The 18385-nt window shown below is 39.7% G+C and overlaps 1 protein-coding gene across 4 annotated transcripts; it reads left to right on the forward strand.

The window, feature by feature from the left end:
- On the forward strand, window positions 1-14162 carry ypel2b (yippee-like 2b). Of its 4 annotated transcripts, XM_081370592.1 has the most exons (6): window positions 23-221; window positions 2613-2847; window positions 9023-9252; window positions 9454-9497; window positions 9997-10105; window positions 12449-14162. In XM_081370592.1, the coding sequence occupies exons 3-6, from the start codon at window positions 9136-9138 to the stop codon at window positions 12536-12538; spliced, it is 360 nt and encodes a 119-aa protein (XP_081226718.1). In that variant the 5' UTR covers window positions 23-221; window positions 2613-2847; window positions 9023-9135; the 3' UTR covers window positions 12539-14162. The 4 variants fall into 4 exon arrangements, with proteins under 4 accessions (XP_081226719.1, XP_081226718.1, XP_081226717.1 ...); XM_081370593.1 differs by lacking the exon at window positions 2613-2847 and having other exon boundaries at window positions 1-221; XM_081370591.1 differs by lacking the exons at window positions 23-221; window positions 2613-2847 and adding an exon at window positions 5804-5832 and having other exon boundaries at window positions 12449-14156.
- Window positions 14163-18385: the final 4223 nt, after the last annotated feature.

Below are 18385 nucleotides of genomic sequence, written 5' to 3' on the forward strand. Positions count from 1 at the left end.
GGAAAGAGTTGTCATTTGCCCTGTAGGTGATGTACAGTGCGATCGTGCCCATACAAAACTTAGTTTACATGCACCACGTCCACACTTACCGCGAGCGAAGCGGGAGAAGGAATTTGTCGTGACAGGAAAGCATACGCAAAGTTTGCTGTGAATCCCGGTTTACTTAAACGGAAGAGGAGCGCGTGCCACCATATCACAGCCCCATTTTCTTCTTTCCAAAGGTAAATGCGAGTTGTTTTAACACGTAGTCTAAATGTAAGTGTGATAATTATGTCATCTGCTTTATGTAAATCATGTCAACTGATAGTGTGTGTAAGAGCATCAGGTCAGGATGACGGTGTTGTGTTCTGGTTCTGCTGGAGATGGTGTGATGTGATGCGCTGCAGGTCCGCAGTGGTGATGCTGCCACTGATGCTTGTTTATCAAACATCTCCACTATCACATCCAGCATCACTGCAGCATCATCAGTGCCACATGTATCATATCTGACCATCATCTCCTTTATCATTCCGTTTGCATGGCATGTGAGTGCTATCCGTCATAAATGAAGACATTTCTGCATCAATAGCAGCATTAGTGTGCACTTTATTCAGTCTGCGTCATGTCGGAGTTCTCCAGGAGATAAACATTGCTGTTTTTGATCACAGACCCACTGGTTATTAAATATATTATGTTAAAGAAATACATATTTAAAAAAGAATATTCAGCATAATATTTAATACTTTAAAGAACACTTTATTTTAAAGTGTCCTTGTTCCAGTGTAATTATAGGCTACATTTAAGTACTGAGTAATATTAATTAGCCTAACTACATGTGTTTACTATGGGGTTAGGGTTATATTAGGGTTTGAGTTAGGGTTAGTTGCATGTAATTTTGAATATTTTTTAGTTATTACCATAGAAACTACTAGATGCACACAAGGACACTGTAGAATAGTGTTACTGAATATTTATCTATGAGTTAATGATCAACATTCAGTAACATTCAATACCTAATATAGAGTATTCAAAATATTTCATATATAGAACATGTCATAAAATGTTACAGAACAATAACATTTGCACATGTCGTGGGTTTATCTATTGGTTGTGTTTTGAAACTTAGTAAGCTCCCTAACTAGTCAAGTTACTGATGGGTTTGAGTTGATGGAGCTTAATGACAGAGCTGCATTGAGCAGTAGGTTGAGTTATCAACATGTTTAAGTGTGATATTGTGAAATTTCAACATGTCTCATATTTTACTGCCATGTTTAGTGTCAATTTGCTCCAGTATGTTGTATTTGGCTCCAAAATTCTTTTTATTTTATTTTAAATGTTGTTTATTGCTGTTGTCAGGGGTCAAAATTGAAAGCATGCTTGTGATTCCAAGGAGGAAACAGTGCCAGTAGTGCATTGTGGCTGAAATCCAGCCCCACATAGTGTCTGCTGTCAGTGAATCAGGTTTAGTCCAGCACAGCACTCAAACATTGACTTATTGCATGAAACAATAATAAGAATTGATTACTGTTTTATTTTCAACGAGCTCACTCGCTCTTACACGATCGAATTCAGAGAGCCTGAATGCTGACAAGTAATTTCTGAAACACTGTCAAATCCAATCCGGTCTACAGGGATTATGTTTTTCACATTTTTTTCAAGCAGGTCTTAAGCTATGGTATTATACCGTGACACTCTTTGTGTGATAAACTGCATATGAAGGCAAATACAAGCCATCAGAAATGGATAATCACAAAAAGCAGAACATTTTAATTTTCATGACCCACTCAGGAAATTACAGGGGCTGTTTGTTCAATCATTTGCTATGACGTAACATCATATTACACCATTTGTCTTAAAAATTAAGGTTGTGGAAGGTTTCTAAAATCATGTCAGAAATCCAGATTAGGAATCTTATCTCAAAGTAATTACAGTAAATGCATCACCAAAAAGACTGTTAAATAAGACGCTGGAGGCCGGACAGCCAGTGAAGGGATGGACGCAGCTCAAGGATGTGTTTCCTCTCTTTCTGTTGCTGCTGTTATCCCCATCAGCGCTGCTCTGGTTACATAAGGAAGGTCCTTGCGTTGCACAGTCCTTGAAGTGATGAGTGCTACAACCCCTCTGTCACAACAAATTTATCAGAGCAATCAGCAGGAGACATTAAGTGAAGTCACCTTTATTTATATAGCCTAGCGCATTATACAATACAATACAAATAGTTTCAAAGCAGCTTTACAGGAAATTGATTCAGTGTACAGCAGCTCTAAAAGAAAAGAGTGTCATTGTACAACAGTGTTGATTCAGTTCTATTGTAAAGAAAGATAATCAATTATTAAATTAGTTCATTTAATCTATAAAGCAGTCCTGCAGAAAACAGCGATGTCATCGTCCAGCACAGTTCAGTTCTCATCCAATAGTGTCAGTGCAGTGAAATCAATCATTTTGTTGAATATTAAGTGTCCAAGGAACCTAAAATCTCCTTGGGAGAAACCAGGCTCAGTCATGGGACCAGTTTTCCTCTGGCCAACGAACGAACATAGTGTGTGATTATGATTCAGTCTGCATCACAAGTCAGAAATCAGATTGTGGATTGGTAGCATTCAAATATTTCATACAGTTCCTTTTGCTTGAAGATCAGATTCATCACGCCAGTATGGAGACGAAGCTGGTCATAGGTCTGTGGTCTTGTCTGGTTCTTGTGGTCTTTGCTGAGGATCTGTGCCGATGGCTGTCGTGTCGACGAGGCCTTCGCAGGGGATTGTCTTGTAGACAGGATCTCTGCTGACATTCAGGGCTGAGTTGTGGTCGTGTCTTCTTGGTGCTGGTCCACCATCTGATCTGGATAAGGACTGGATGCGGCTGACTACGGTAACCTCGGGATATTAATTTAAGGGGGAAATTAACAAAGTTAAAGGTACTGTTCCCCAAAAAATGAAAACCCTGTCATTATTTACAGTACTCACCATTATGTCTTTCCAGACTTGTATGCTGTTATTTATTTCATGGAACACAAAAGTAAACATATTTATGCAACTCTTTCCATAAAACTAAGAGTCTGGGTTCAGAAGGCTGCGGGCCTGTCCAAATACCCACACTTGCCGTCTTGGACACTTGACTGTCCCAAGTCTGAAAAATCTCCAAAGCTCAGTGCCCTTAACTTACACTCAAGGTCGGACCAGAAGTTGTTAAATGGGACAGTCTAGCCTATAGCCTTAGACAGCTGCCTGAAAACAAAACAGGGTTCAAACCCTGTCTAAACATGTTCACATTTATGTTCACATTGGTCCATTTATGGACATAATAAAGAGTATAAACTATATAAAATCGCATCTAGGTAAGATGTCAACATTTGAATTGTTACATTTGTATCATTAGATACATTAGATTATTTGAGTAAATTGAAACCCAATACTTAGATTTAAAAGTGTAATCGGTCCTGTCATCACCGGCGCGCAATGAATTCTGGGATAGGCTTGGCTGCGAAGGATCCTGAGCTGAGAAATTATGCATTTCGAGGCCGCATCTGAAGGAGCCTTCGACTTGGGACAGCCTTCGTCGCGCCGCGGTGACTCAATCGACCTTCGATGGATTCAGCCTCTGAATTTGGATGCAGCTATAGAAGTTTATTTTAAAATGCAAAGTAATAAAAATTTAAATGTGTACATAAAGCTGTATTCTGTGTGTGTAAATGTGTAAATAAATCATCAGGTAATCAAAAGTTCTTCACACACTTGCAGTCTTAACGCCCACTTAAACTCTTGGGCCAAATACAGGAAATACATCATAGATGTAGACAAGTAGTCAAGTGTGGGTATTTGGACAGGCCTTTGGAATATAATAATAATTTGTTAAGTCAAAATATAGCACTTTTCTAGGCACTTAAAGCACTTTACACATGGAAGGGGGGAATCTCCTCAACCACCAATGTGCAGCATCCACCTGGATGATGTGACGGCAGCCATAGTGCGCCAGAACACGCACTGCTTATTGGTGGAGAGGAGACAGTGATGAAGTCTATCAGTAGGCTATATGGGGATGATTGGGAGGCCATGGTGATGGACAGTGGCCAATGGGCAAATTTGGCCTGGATGCTGGGGTTAAACCCCTACTCTTTTTTGAAGGACATCCTGGGATTTATAATGACCACAGAGAGTCAGGACCTCGGTTTAACGTCTCATCCAAAAAGACTTTCTTCACAGTATAGTGTCCCACACAGACCACAGTATGAGCACCCCCTGCTGGCCTCACTATCTCCTCTTCCAGCAGCAACCTAGTTTTCCCAGGAGTTTTCCCAACCAGGTACTGACCAGGTTTAACCCTGCTTAGCTTCAGTGGGCAACCAGTCTTGGGCTACAGGGAGATAGCGCTCAAGCCATTGGGACTACCTTTATGGTGCTTTTTGTCATTTTTGGAGCATGACAGACAGACCTGGTTAAGGAAAGAGCTGTGAATGGGTTTGGAATGACATGAGAGACATTATGACAGAATTGTATTTTCTGGGTAAATTATTCCTTTAATGCTGGTATTTGTGATCTTTAGTATTGTTTGTTCTTTGCAGACCCTAAAAACACTCAGAACAGCTTAGACAATCTGATTGAATCTTCTGCCTCTGTCACCCTAGTTTAATCTCTTGAACACTACATACAATTACTATAAGGCATCTTATAAGATGTGCTGCTTTCTATTCTGCTTGTGTCCAGCTTTGTGATCTGTGGCACAGTTTATGTGTTGGATCAGTGATCAGTATTTGAACTGGTTGTGCCTGAAGGTTCATCAGCGTTCACGGATCAGAGCTCAGCGAATATGTTTTTGTCTGCATGATGAAACCATACTGAGACTCTCCCCCTTTGCTCTTATCGATCTGCCTTTTATGGCAATACAAAACCTGGATTCAATTTGCAGCTGCGTAAATAAGGAAGGATACAAACACAAAATCCCAAGAAAAAATGTTGGAAAAAGCATTCCAGAGCAATAAAAGGCATATTGGATCGTTTCTTACTCATTGGTTCCTTCAGCGTTGAGTCTCAAAGGATAGTTTACATCTCCCTGAAATACTTGTAAACCATTAGGTTTCCACTCTTCTAATGATAATTCATTGATGTTTCCATCTTACATTTAAGTTAAAATATAATATACATGTATAGATGGAACCAGAATTAACTTTAAACAAATAAAAGCCACTTTTGTCTCTCCCAAAGCTTGTGCGAGAGAAAGAGAAATCCATTATCTCATCTATTATGCAGTTATAGAAGTGTATCAAAGTGCATCGTTTGGTTGACGGTAAACTGTAAGAAAACACCATGGGTCCTTTCAGCATCATGTCCTGAGCAAACTCGCAGAGTCCTAAAATACCCGCATGGGTCAGAGTGTGGAACTGGGGTGAGAGCGGGTCACCAGAATGCTAGAGAGTTTATTTGTGGACGAGTACGAGTGTGCGTTTTCCCCAGCCGACAGTTGTGTGTTTGTGTGGGAAAGCGCTTCGATCCATCAGTAGCGTCTTTATTCCCCAGCCCCACGCTTTGACGGAAAAACAATGGACAGAACATAAGAGGCGCCTTTTTGCTCTGGGCTCTTAAGACGGGCTCACCCCTGCCTCAACAAAGCCTTCTGACTGAGAGAGCAATGCAACAATAAAGCATCAGACTGGTGCATAAAAACAGATGCTAACCACTGGACATTCTTAAAGGGGAAGCGTGCAATTTCTGCACCACTAGTGAACAAAATGGAAAGATGGATAAAGTGGCCACCATGATGTGGGCCAGGTCTTTCTGGCCCAAGTTAAAAGAGCCTACAGCAAAGTATCTGATCACTTAGAAAAGTAACAGCACACCTTTCCTCAACAAGCCACATGATGTAAGAAGTATTGTTTTAGTATTATTTATATATTTATTCTTATTTTGAAGGTTTTTTGGGTTTAAGTTTTTCATCTAGTATTTATAGTTTGACTGATTTCATTTTTATTTCAGTTAATGAAAATTATTTTTAGTAACTTGAGTTTTAGTTAACAACAACACCACTGGATTTAAGGTTTCTTTGATTAAATGTGAACTGTGTTGGACAAGTTATGTACCAAAGTTTAGGGATGGGAACCATGAGAAATTGAATGTTTCCAGTTCTGATTCTTCTTAACAAACCAGATTCGTCAACGTTTCCATTAACAATTCTTTTAGTATTTTTGAGGAAGAAAATAGTTGGGAAGACAATACAATTCTGCTGCCAAATGATGAGATCATTTCAATTATTAATATAATATCAAACAATTCTGGCAAAATGTGTTTTAAGCCTTGTATCCACTTTTGCGTTTTTTTTCCGAGAGGCTAGTGTATTTTTCCAATTGTTTTAATGGGAGTGTTTAAAACGAAAGCAGGGTGACGAGGCACTGAATGTCTATTTCGTACGTCTGAGCTGTTTTGGGGGGGGGGGGGGCTTGTTTGGTCACTGAGATTTGTGGACGTAGACTGTAAAAAAGTTGGGCATCGCAACTCTTTTTCCTTCCACAGTTAAGCAAAAATTTCCCAGTAACGATTGTTGCTGATTGCGTCGTTCGGAGCCCGAGTCTACGCAATAGTGATCCTGAGTAGAGGTCGACCGTTTCATCGGCCGGCCGATTAATCGGCCGATTTTTTGCATTTTTAACATAATCGGCATCGGCCAATATCCAAGTGTATCAAGCCGATTATTAGGCAGGCGCATCTGTGGGCAGCCTAGTGTTGTTGTTGTGGAACACGCATTCGACGCACGCCGCGCCTAGAGTCATTCTCCAGCAGAGTGAGCAGACCTCATCCAGTGCTTAAGGAAGGAGCTAAGTTCCTTGGAGAACACTCTTTTATATTTAATTAAAAACTTTTGATATGTTACTGCCAACTTAGAGAAAAAACATGAATAGGCGACATGACGTTCGGCTACTTTGAAATTGATAGCGTAGTTGAGGTTGCATTAGCACAGAAGGGTTGTTATCATGTCACAATAAGTAAGCAAATATTTACAGACAGTGTGAATCTGAGACTTTTATTTGTTCTGTTTGTGTGTCTTATATTTGAAAGGGTTGTCACTCAATGCAGAGAAATAAGTAATAAAAAAAGAGACCAACTATATAGTGAAGGACTGGCTTTGCTTTACTAGCGTCGTTGTCGCTAGGGTTGGGTAGCTACAGATAGACCCGGAGCTAATACGGCACTGGTGCCTTAACGACCGTTATTTACCGGACCGAATATCAACGCGCATTTCTGTGCTTCATATCAGTGCTACTGTTATGTCTGTGCTTCTCTTGGATGCTCTGAAAACGGACGTTAGAATAACAGAAACATCGCTTCGCTGCACTTGACACTAGTCAGCAGTTAACTTTAGCATTCCGTTAGCTAGCTGGATTAAACACGGTTAAAATGCTGGCCAAACAGTAGTGTAATGTGTGACTGTATTTCACTGTAGACTAGGGGTGGAACGGTAGGCTACATGTATTCGTATTGAACCGAAACGGTACAGGCGTCACGGTTCGGTGTATACATTTCCACGGAGAATACACGCTATAAAAATAAATAAAAGTCGCGTGCAAAGTAAATGCGGAACTACTGTTAGATACGCGAGTTCTTTAGGGACGCCTAATCTGTAGCTCCGCTTTAGCTCCGGCTGCGATGTAAAGATTGCAATGCTGGAATATGTTGTGTGTGTGTGTGAGAGAGAGAGAGAGAGAGAGAGGGAGAGAGAGGCGCGATCGAGATCGAAAAGTCGCGTGTGTTTAAAGTCGCAAAGTGTTTACTTATATTTGTGTGCGCGCGTGTGTGTGTGAGGCGCGGGCGCGATCGAACAGTGGAAACATAAAAACATACTCTGTCATTTTGTTTATCAGGACATCATTCAAACTGCAAAGTGTTTAAGTTACTGTTAATTAAAATGTTAAGGAAAACAAATATATTAATCTGAAATTAGTAGCAAATTAATTTTCAATTCATTCAGGTACAATTACCAAACATATCTCAAGTTCTTTTTGTCTTTTGTACAAGTGCAGATTGGTAAAGTGTTCAATAAATGTTTTTGTTGAGAAATTTTGTCTATCTTAAGTAATTATTTGTGTTACATTTTATCTTTCAAATAGAGGTTAAAAACAAGCACATAATCGGCCAAATTTCGGCCAAAATAAATCGGCAGCATTAATCGGCCATCGGCCGACCCGGATTTCAAAAGATCGGCATCGGCATCGGCCTGAAAAAAACCATATCGGTCGACCTCTAATCCTGAGGTGGAGCCGCCACATCAAGATCCCGTCCAATAACTAATTATAACAAAACTTAATGGGAAAACTAACACTTGAACATGTTTACATGATGAGAACTAACTAAAATGACAGAAACCATCTTTGGAAAAGAGTAATTGGAATTTTTAAGTTTGGCTCGTGTTCCATTCGATTACATGGAGAGGGCGGGATTAAAGACCTATACTGCAGCCAGCCACCAGGGGGCCATCAAATTGTTTTGGCTTCAATTTTTAGGATGCGTGTGGTACACTTGGTTGAGGAATGTTCAACTTTGGGTTAAACCAGTAGCACCTCAATGCAGTACACGAGATCCGGGGGGCGGAGTTGGATCCAGATATAAGGGGAGGAGATTGGTAGGTTTAGGGGTGGGTTTAGGGATTAAGGGGTGGAGATGGGTAGGTTTAGGGGTAGGTTTAGGGATCAGGGGGTGGAGATGGGTAGGTTTAGGTATATGTAAGGTGGGAGGAGTTGGATCTGGATCCGACTCCTCCCCGTGGATTTCATGTTCTGCAGTGAGGACCATCTCGGTTAAACTACAATGGTTGCACTGTATGGTTATATTTGAGCTAAAAAAGCTCCTGCTTATAAGATTCATTTGTTTAAGAACTGTATGATTCACACTGTAGATTCAGTTGCATTGTAGAATAATTGGTTTCTAACCCTACCCAAGTACTATGCTTGAGCAATAGTAATCTAACCTTGTTCAAAAGTTAGTGCCGCCTCAAATTCACGGCACTGGTTGACAATCTATACAGCTGTGATACTCATCCCAGGACATCCCTGTGTGTGCAGGTGTATACCTCCCACCCCGCCCCACCACGGCCCTCACCTGTGTGTTGCGGTGCTTCCCATGTGAGCCGACCTGGGCCGGCAGCCCCTTCTTGCACCGCCCGCCGACCCGGCCCATGGTCACCATGACGCGCTCCAAAACCTTCCAGGCGTACCTGCCCAGCTGCCACCGCACCTACAGCTGCATCCACTGCAGAGCACACCTCGCCAACCACGACGAACTCATCTCCAAGGTGATAATGAGCGGAGAAATCACCACCTGACGACATGAACAAACATGTTTGTTAAGCATATGAGAAGCGCACAGATTGGAAGATCAACACATGCTGTTTAATGTCACATCAGTTCTGCACGGATGAAAAGCTGCTTTTTAACACGCTTTCAGATTAACATTTAAGTGAGATATCACATGCAATTCTCTTTTTTTCTTTTAGTCCTTTCAAGGAAGTCAGGGCAGAGCTTATCTCTTCAACTCTGTGTAAGTTGCTTCTGTGTTTTTAAGTGGATATTTGTTTGTACAGGTCTGTTATTTGAAGGAGTTTAACATGGCAGTTGTGCGCATATACACTACCGCTGAAAAGTTCGGTCTGAAAGCTTTTTTACTGTTTTTTTTTCTTCTTTTTTTTTAAAGACTCTTGCTCACCAAGGCTGCATTTATTTGATCAGAAATACAGTAAAAACAATAATATTGTGAACTTTTATTACACTTTTTATTATATTTGAAATATATTTCATTTCTGTGATGCAAAGCTGAATTTTCAGCATCTTCAGTGTCACATAATCCTTCAAAATTCATTCTGATATGCTGATTTGCTGCTCAAGAAACTATTATTATTATTATCAATGTTAAAAATAGTTGCTGATTAATATTTTTTGTGAAAACCATGATGCATTTAATTTTTCAGGATTCGTTGATGAATAGAAAGTCACCTGATTGTATCTTCCTTTCCGTGATTGTGTCTCACTGGTGTCCTCAGGGTGAACGTGGGATGTGGCCCTGCAGAGGAGCGGGTTTTGCTCACGGGGCTTCATGCGGTGGCCGACATCTACTGCGAAAACTGCAAAACCACACTGGGGTGGAAATATGTAAGGAAACCCTCACAACATGGAAAGTTAAAGTACATTTACATAGAACTGACATCACCTCATAACAGGTCATTTACACATAGTAGTCTTAAATGTACAGTAGCAAAAACAGCGTAGAGAGGGTGGAAAATGGAAAAACTGAATTATAAATGATGTGCGAGACACTTTGGGTAACATTATAACTGCACATTAGTTCACCCAAAAATGACAATTCTGACTTTCTTTCTTCTGTGAACTGTTTTGCCCATATAATGAAGTCAATGGGGTCCAAAAAATGTTGGACCCCACTGAAGAAAGAAAGTCATACAACAACATGAGGGTGAGTAAATGATGACAGAATTTCAATTTTTGGGTGTACTATTCCTTTAAAGCTTTCCATTTACACCCATAAGTCCCGTGCTCAACAAATAGCTACTTGCTGCCCCATTTACCTGAAGAAAGTGAATGTTTGCATGTTAACATTGACCGAAAAATTCACCAGAGTCACGATCACTCAAGATAATAGCACATTGTTAATATGCATGGCATTGCGAGTTCAAGCTTGCTCATAAAGGCTTGTCTAAGCAGGACACATTCCTTGCATGGTGTCCATTTTTGATCAGCAGCTGTGCCGCATGCCGATTGTTTTTTCGGGGCTAGTGGATTTCCGGTCGCCCTTGACATGGAGTCTGGACCAATGCAAACACCAATATGCACACAAACAAGTATACGTTCCCATAGTGGCCTGGTTATTTATAAATACGGCAGATATTTTTGTCAGTGTAAATGCAGACGTTTCAGAGAAGCTTGACCCAGTGCCCTTCTCCAGAAATCTGATGAGTGCTCCCTTCTGCCTGCATCCATCAGCTATAAAAAGAAAGGACAAATATTTAATGCTGAAACAGTTTGACCTATCTTCTGTGATGACCATGTTTTTAATGACTGACTTAAAATTCATTAAGTCATGAATGTCTAAAAACTGTCCTGACACAATAATGAAGAAAAAAAGCCCCATTAAAGGAATAACAATTTGAAAATGTTCTTAAAAAAAAAAATATTTGAACAAAATTGTGGTCGGAAATTGTATCATAGTGAGGACACCTGCGAACAGTCATAATTTGGCCCTTTTATGATGGGACAAGGCTAGCCCAGCTAACGGAACATTCTCAGAACATTCTGGTAAGGTTCTCTCAAAATTATGAAACAAACATTATTTCTTTAATAGAATGTTTTAAGTAACCTTTTAAGTAAACCTTTTCAGTAACCTTAATAGAATGTTTGTACAAAGTTATCTGGTCTTTAATAAAGTTCTCAAAACATTAGCACAAAAACTATTTATACATCACTCGTGGAATGTTTTTTTTTTTTTTTTTTTACCTGAAACATTTTAAATTTTAATACTTGTTTCAGAATGTTTAGAGAACATTTGAAAGTAACGTTCACATAACGTTTTCAAAATGACGAAATGGAACGTTCCCTAAACTTTCGTATAATCAAGAATAATTATTTTAAAACTTTTTTTTTTTTTTGTAAACTGGACATTTTTTTACCATTCAGAGAACATTCAACTTTTTTCTAATTTGTGAAAATGACGTGAATGTTAGCAGAATGATGGGAATGTTAGCAAACCGTTCTTAGAATGTTTTGGTAATACTTTAGTTTAGGGTCCAATTCTCACTATTAACTTGTTGCTTATTAGCACTCATATTGCTAGGATATTGGCTGTTTATTAGTACTTATAAAGCACATATTAATGCCTTATTCTTCATGACCATATTCTACATCTCTTAATCTCTTATCCTAACTAATTCCTAAACGTAACAACTACCTCACTAACTATTAATAAGCAGTAATTAGGAGTTTATTGAGGCATTAGTCGTCAAGTTTATGTTTTAGTCGTTGTTAATAGTTATTAGTTAATAGTGAGAATTGGACCCTAAACTAAAGTGTGACACTTATTTTTGTTAGCTGGGAGTTCAGGTTGTAAAATGTCATGTGGTGCGACTCCCCAAAAAGCGTAATGTATTTTTAATGAATAATTCATGATATTTGAAAAGATGCTTTTTGCATTGCATTGCAACTTGTTTGATAATAACTATTACGATGTGTACACTCACATGTATTCAAGGTGGAAGGAAAATAAAATTAATTTTAAGGTTACACCACATGACATTTTTAGAGTCATTCAGTTGATGTTGTTTTTTTTTTTGCCATGAAAGTTTTTCAAAAACTAAATGAAACCAACATGAACGATTTTATCTTTTTATCGTGAACAGTCTGTCATGAACCCATAAATGATGTCGAGTTTCACATCCAAGTTAGTCCTGCGGTCAATGTCGTTTCTCGCTCTCCTCCTGCCCCCAGGAACATGCCTTTGAGAGCAGTCAGAAGTACAAGGAGGGCAAGTTCATTATCGAGCTCGCCCACATGATCAAGGACAACGGCTGGGACTGAGCGAGCGTCCTGGAGAGAGCAAGCAGATGACGGGTGGATGGTGAATGCGTGGGTGAATGACTGACTTTGGTTTGCCATTACCCTCTTAAACCCTCTTCTACCCTCCATCTCCTGCTGACACACACGCCTCTAGCTGGAGCCAAATCAGGAGAGCGGGCCGCCCCGGGGGGCTTTGTGTGTCTGGAGGAGAGAGCGCACGCGTGTGTGTGTGTGTGTGTGTGTGTGTGTGTGTCCGACCTGGCACATGGGAGCACACAGATACATGAATGCATACACAAGGTGTACAGACATATGTGTGTAAAAACAACAGCATACGCTCTCACGCTCATCTCAGCCCGACTGTTTATACTACAAGCGGCTCTATTCATACACGTATATGACATAAGGCAGGGCTCAGAGGGCACGTTGTGTTTGGCAGGATCAGGGTCACGAGTTCGCCGAGCTGATGGGGCTTTCTCCACTTTGTGTTAGTGAGAAACTACTAGGCTGACCTATCCGAATTCAGCACCATCTGCACAAGCGAGGAGACTTGGCATGGAGAGATCTCTGAATAGAGCTCTGACGGACCAACACAAAGGGCTTAAAGGAGTAGTTCACCCAAAAGTGAGAATGCACTATGAGAACTATTCCTTTAAACCGTCCAAAGGTGCGGTCACATTTACTGTTGCTTGGCACAATTTCGCAGACAAAATCCAGTCATTTCAATCCATGTGTTTCACGTGAGGGCGAAAAAGTTCCCTCATGTTCAAGTTGGTTATGCGAATTCACTTCGCCGGCTGACAGAAAACTACTTGGTTTGAAAGTGACTTTGATGTGTGAGCTGTGTTTCGTACATCGTTGCACTATTGAAATTCTGCTGAAATGTCACTAATGTGACCGCATCTTAAGAAGGGTAAAGTGAACTTTACTGAAATGCTTTTTGCAACTGATTTCAGATGAAACATGTCCGTAATTACGTGAATGTAAACCTTTGTGTATAGCAGTTTACAAGGTGTTTTATCTGGACATCTTTGTGTCTGTGTTCCATGTTCCAACAGTTTGTGCTGGTCCCAGTCTCACGATGTTAATTCGTACTGACTGTTCTTGCGTGTTAATGGACTCTATTGGGGAATAAGGACAAAAGATGAGACCATACACTGGCTATCCATTAGGTTATTAAAATTAAAAAAACAAATTAAATTTAAAAATACTATTCATCATAGCTCCTAAATGACGCTTCACTGTCTCCAAAAATCACCAAAGACCCAACTGCAAATGAATTGACCTAACAAAAGTTTTATTTATTTTTGCTTGGGTGAAGAGAATGGTAGCATGTTGGGTTGTATATAGTGGAAAAACAAACTTCTTGACATATTTAATTGACGCAAAATTTGAATTGATACGTGGAAATATATATGTGCATAAATGTATTTATTCACCATAACTGATTTTCATCTGTGTCAGGGACTAAGTTGTTGCATTTGTTATCGCTTTATGTCTGGACACCAAAATTTACTACTTTTGTATTCCAGTAAGAAGTTTCAACTGTAGTATATTTTATAAATGGATGATGGGAGAATTATGATATTATTGGAACTCCCATCAACATTGCTATAAAATGTCAATAAAACAGAAATATTGATTGATTTGCTTTATGTTTTTATTTTTTCTTGGCATAACTTATAGTTCATAACTGCATGCTGTTTTTAAAGAGACAGTTTACTCAAAAGTTAAAATTCGGTAATTTACTCACCTTCATGTTGTCCAATCACAATGTCTTTTTATGGAACACAAAATGAGATGTTTAGCCTGTCCATGCCGCTCTTTTCCATACAACGAAAGTGAAGTCGGGCTAAAATGTACAGTAGACCAACATTTCTAAGTTATTTGTTAAATTTCTTCCTGTTCACATAGCTCTCAAATCCTATTCACACGTGCACATATTCAAACATGAAGGTGATTGAATGTATTGAATTAGAATGATATCCGCAAACGAGACTTAAAAGCAATGGCAGATTGAAAAAAAAACATTTCCAGCAAATAATGACTTAAATTTCTTCCCTTTCACAAAACAATGGTATTTCTTAAAGGGATAGTTCACCCAAAAATGTCAATTCTGTCACAATTTTACCCTCGTGTTGGTTACCACTGACTTCCATTTGTATGTACAAAAAAACACTTCAACTACATCATATGTGTTTGGGAGGACATGAAGGTGAGTAAATTATGTCAGTTTTCTTTTTCTTTATCCCTTGTAAAAAGACTTGTAATACTGGGTACAAGTCATATTTGTATGTTGTGTTTCATTGTATGAAAAAGAGCAGCTTGGACATTTTACTAATCTTTTCCTTTTATGTTCCACGTAAGAAAGAATACCCTACAAATTGGGAATGACATTAGTGTAAATAATTTCCATTTTGGGTGAAATATTGCTTGAATTACATTTTTTCTATGTTTTGTCTTAAAACTGAAAGTTAAAAATGTTAAATTCAGCCCCAACTTGATTAACAGATACACTCCAGTCCTTCCTTCAACACTGCAAATGAGGTAAAAATCCAGATGTGGGCTCACTCTAACAAAAAGAGCATTATTTCAATATGGAGGAGCTTAAAATACAAGATGGTGGCTGCTCTCCATTCCTCTGTTGTTCCAGGGAGTGTGCCAGCCTTTCAGTTGCCCTACGTCTCCTCTTTACACAGACAGATGGCTCTGTGTTTGCACTGGAGGCCGCGTCTCCTAGCAACTGGCTCTCTCTTTCTCTCCTCAAGTTGCGGAGGAGGCAGTGCAAGTGTGTGTCTGTTAAGGGCTGGTGTCATTCAGTGTCTGGGTCTGGAGTTTATCTCACACACTCGCTGACTGGGGTTGTTTAAGGTCTGTCAGAGTTTGGCTGGTGCTCTGGTGAGTGTGTGGGCGAATAATAATATCACCTACAGTTGATTACCCAGCTCTCCGGTGGTTGATAGATGAATATGTAGACAGTAGATACAAAGAAAAACACACACTGAGGGCATATATACACTGGATTATAACTGTATCCTCTTGTTCCTAGTCCTCATATGACCTTCCGCTCTTGCAAAACAAGACTTAAAGCAATATATGTCTTGTCTCGCCGTTCCCTCGGCACGATGATTAAACAGAGAGGAATTATCACATCGCACATAATGCCAGTATTAGAGAGCTGGATGCCAAGCCACAACATTTCAGGTAATTGTGAAACACTGAAGGAAATAGTGAAAGGCATAAGACATGGGTTTGGATGACAATATTTTACGGCCAGAAGTGCGAATTAAGGGGACATTTACTCAGAGCGCGTTTTAAATGCAAGGTCTATAGAAGCGTTTTTTGTTTGTTTTGCTGCATTTTAATTAATAATTATGAGATGACAATCTGTGACAATCTACTCTCGAGTCTGAGCTGTTTGCGAATCTGAAACGATCAGCCAAAATGAATCTGCAGCAGTCAGGTGATACAGTTGTCACATGGTACAGGGCCTCATTTGTAAAACATGAATACCCACAGATTTGAACTTTGAGTGTGCATATGATAAATTCCACTCTGACATTCATATTTATAAAAATGGTTTTGGACATGGAAAACTGCTTACTGTCACGTCAGGGTCTAAGCAGACGAACGCATTTTTCTTGAGGCAGAGAGTCGAGCTGCATCCGAAAACTATAAAAATGCTGCCTTCGGAGGACGCATTCCATTTTCAAAAGACATCAAGGCTTTGAATCCAATGTTTGAATCCAATGTTATAGCTTTACTTCCTGTCTCCCGAGATAACTTCATCTGATCGATTTTTGAAGGCAACATGTATCCTTCGCTGCCTTTGATACCCCACAATCTTTTGCGTTCCATTCTGTGACATTTAAGCTAGAAAAAGAAAGATGGCGTCTGAATGTTGCGGTTGCTGATCAGTTTGTGTGTAAATGTACGTTTTTGATCAAAGATTTGCACTTCTGATATAATTTCTAGTTCTGAAAGAGAGGCATACGCACGTTTTTTTGTACGTGCGTTCGTTCTCTGAATCACATGTATTATGGTCAGATCAAATATAGGACTGTTTCTATGCAACATTTTATAAATGAGGCCCACAAGTTGGAGCTCAGAAAATTCAGTTTTCAAATTGTAATTTGTTCTGCAAGGACGTGAACGCTTTTTACAATTCGGAATCGTAATATCGGTAACATGCTGACATGCCATGAACGCACATTTTTTACTCGCTTCCATTTGTGTGAAAAAACAACAACTCAAATACATTCTGTGGTAGCACTTTATTTTAAAGTTACACATTACTACGTGTACTTACTATAGTAATAACAGTAAATTATGCATAACTACAAGTAACTAAACCATACCCTAACTCTATATTAAGTACAGGGTGGGCCATTTATATGGATACACCGTAATAACATGGGAATGGTTGGTGATATTAAAGTCCTGTTTGTGGCACATTAGTATATGTGAGGGGGCAAACTCCTCAAGATGGGTGGTGACCATGGTGGCCATTTAGAAGTCGGCCATCTTGGATACAACTTTTGTTTTTTCAATAGGAAGAGGGCCATGTGACACATCAAACTTATTGGTAATGTCACAAGAAAAACAATGGTGTGCTTGGTTTCAACGTAACTTTATTCGTTCATGAGTTATTTACAAGTTTCTGACCACTTATAAAATGTGTTCAATGTGCTGCCCATTGTGTTGGATTGTCAATGCAACCCTGTTCTCCCACTCTTCACACACTGAATGGCCCCCAAGGTCTCCCGATCTGACCCCCTTAGACTTTTATCTTTGGGGTCATCTGAAGGCAATTGTCTATGGTGTGAAGATACGAGATGTGCAGCACCTGAAACTACGGATACTGGATGTGCTGGCATTTCAATGTGCTGGCATTTCTCCTGCGGTGTTGCTATGAGTGTGTGAAGAGTGGGAGAACAGGGTTGCATTGACAATCCAACACAATGGGCAGCACATTGAACACATTTTATAAGTGGTCAGAAACTTGTAAATAACTCATGAACGAATAAAGTTACGTTGAAACCAAGCACACCATTGTTTTTCTTGTGACATTACCAATAAGTTTGATGTGTCACATGGCCCTCTTTCTATTGAAAAAACAAAAGTTGTATCCAAGATGGCCGACTTCTAAATGGCCACCATGGTCACCACCCATCTTGAGGAGTTTGCCCCCTCACATATACTAATGTGCCACAAACAGGACTTTAATATCACCAACCATTCCCATGTTATTACGGTGTATCCATATAAATGGCCCACCCTGTACATGCATTTAATTGATATTTCAATTAACATGCAGTTATTTTATATATAAGAATGTCATATAGGTATGGAACAACATGAGATGAGTAAATGGTGACAGAAATTCATTTTTAAGTGAACTATCCCTTGAATAATTGCAGGAATATGAGAAGCACACAGAAGCAGAGGTGCTCTATCCAGCCATAGGATGAGGCGTCTAGGGACGTAATGACTCAGCAGAAAATCAAACAAAGAACACCAAGTGCTCATGTTCCAGAAACATCAGGCTGCAGTAAGGAATGATGGTGCTCCGAGCGGATCGGGTTCTGTTTATTGGCTGGTGAATGTGTGGTCCTCAGGGAGAGCCTTCTTTTTTTGGCCAATGATCTCACATCTGCATCTGCCTCCTCGTCCAGCAGCAGCGCTCTTTAGTGTTTACTTGGAACACAAGACTGTAGGCAAAAGCAAACTCTTAAAGGGACAGTTCACACAAAAGATGAATATCTTTTTTTCAGTGGAACACAAAATAAGAAGTTCCAAGCTTTTCCAAACAGAAAGCAGATGGTGGCCAGTTTCTGTCAAAAAAGATTTTAGTGCTTTAATTTTAGT

The sequence above is a fragment of the Scardinius erythrophthalmus genome (assembly GCF_964197995.2).
Source record: "Scardinius erythrophthalmus genome assembly, chromosome: 7".
Taxonomy (NCBI): Eukaryota; Metazoa; Chordata; class Actinopteri; order Cypriniformes; family Leuciscidae; genus Scardinius; species Scardinius erythrophthalmus.

What these genes read in the sequence shown, in the direction of transcription:
- ypel2b (XM_081370593.1), top strand. Translation starts at nt 9,136, where the DNA reads ATGGTCACCATGACGCGCTCCAAAACCTTCCAGGCGTACCTGCCCAGC. An exon ending in ACGACGAACTCATCTCCAAG is followed by an intron (nt 9,253 to 9,453) that starts GTGATAATGAGC and finishes TTTTTCTTTTAG; the next exon opens with TCCTTTCAAGGAAGTCAGGG. An exon ending in CCACACTGGGGTGGAAATAT is followed by an intron (nt 10,106 to 12,448) that starts GTAAGGAAACCC and finishes TCCTGCCCCCAG; the next exon opens with GAACATGCCTTTGAGAGCAG.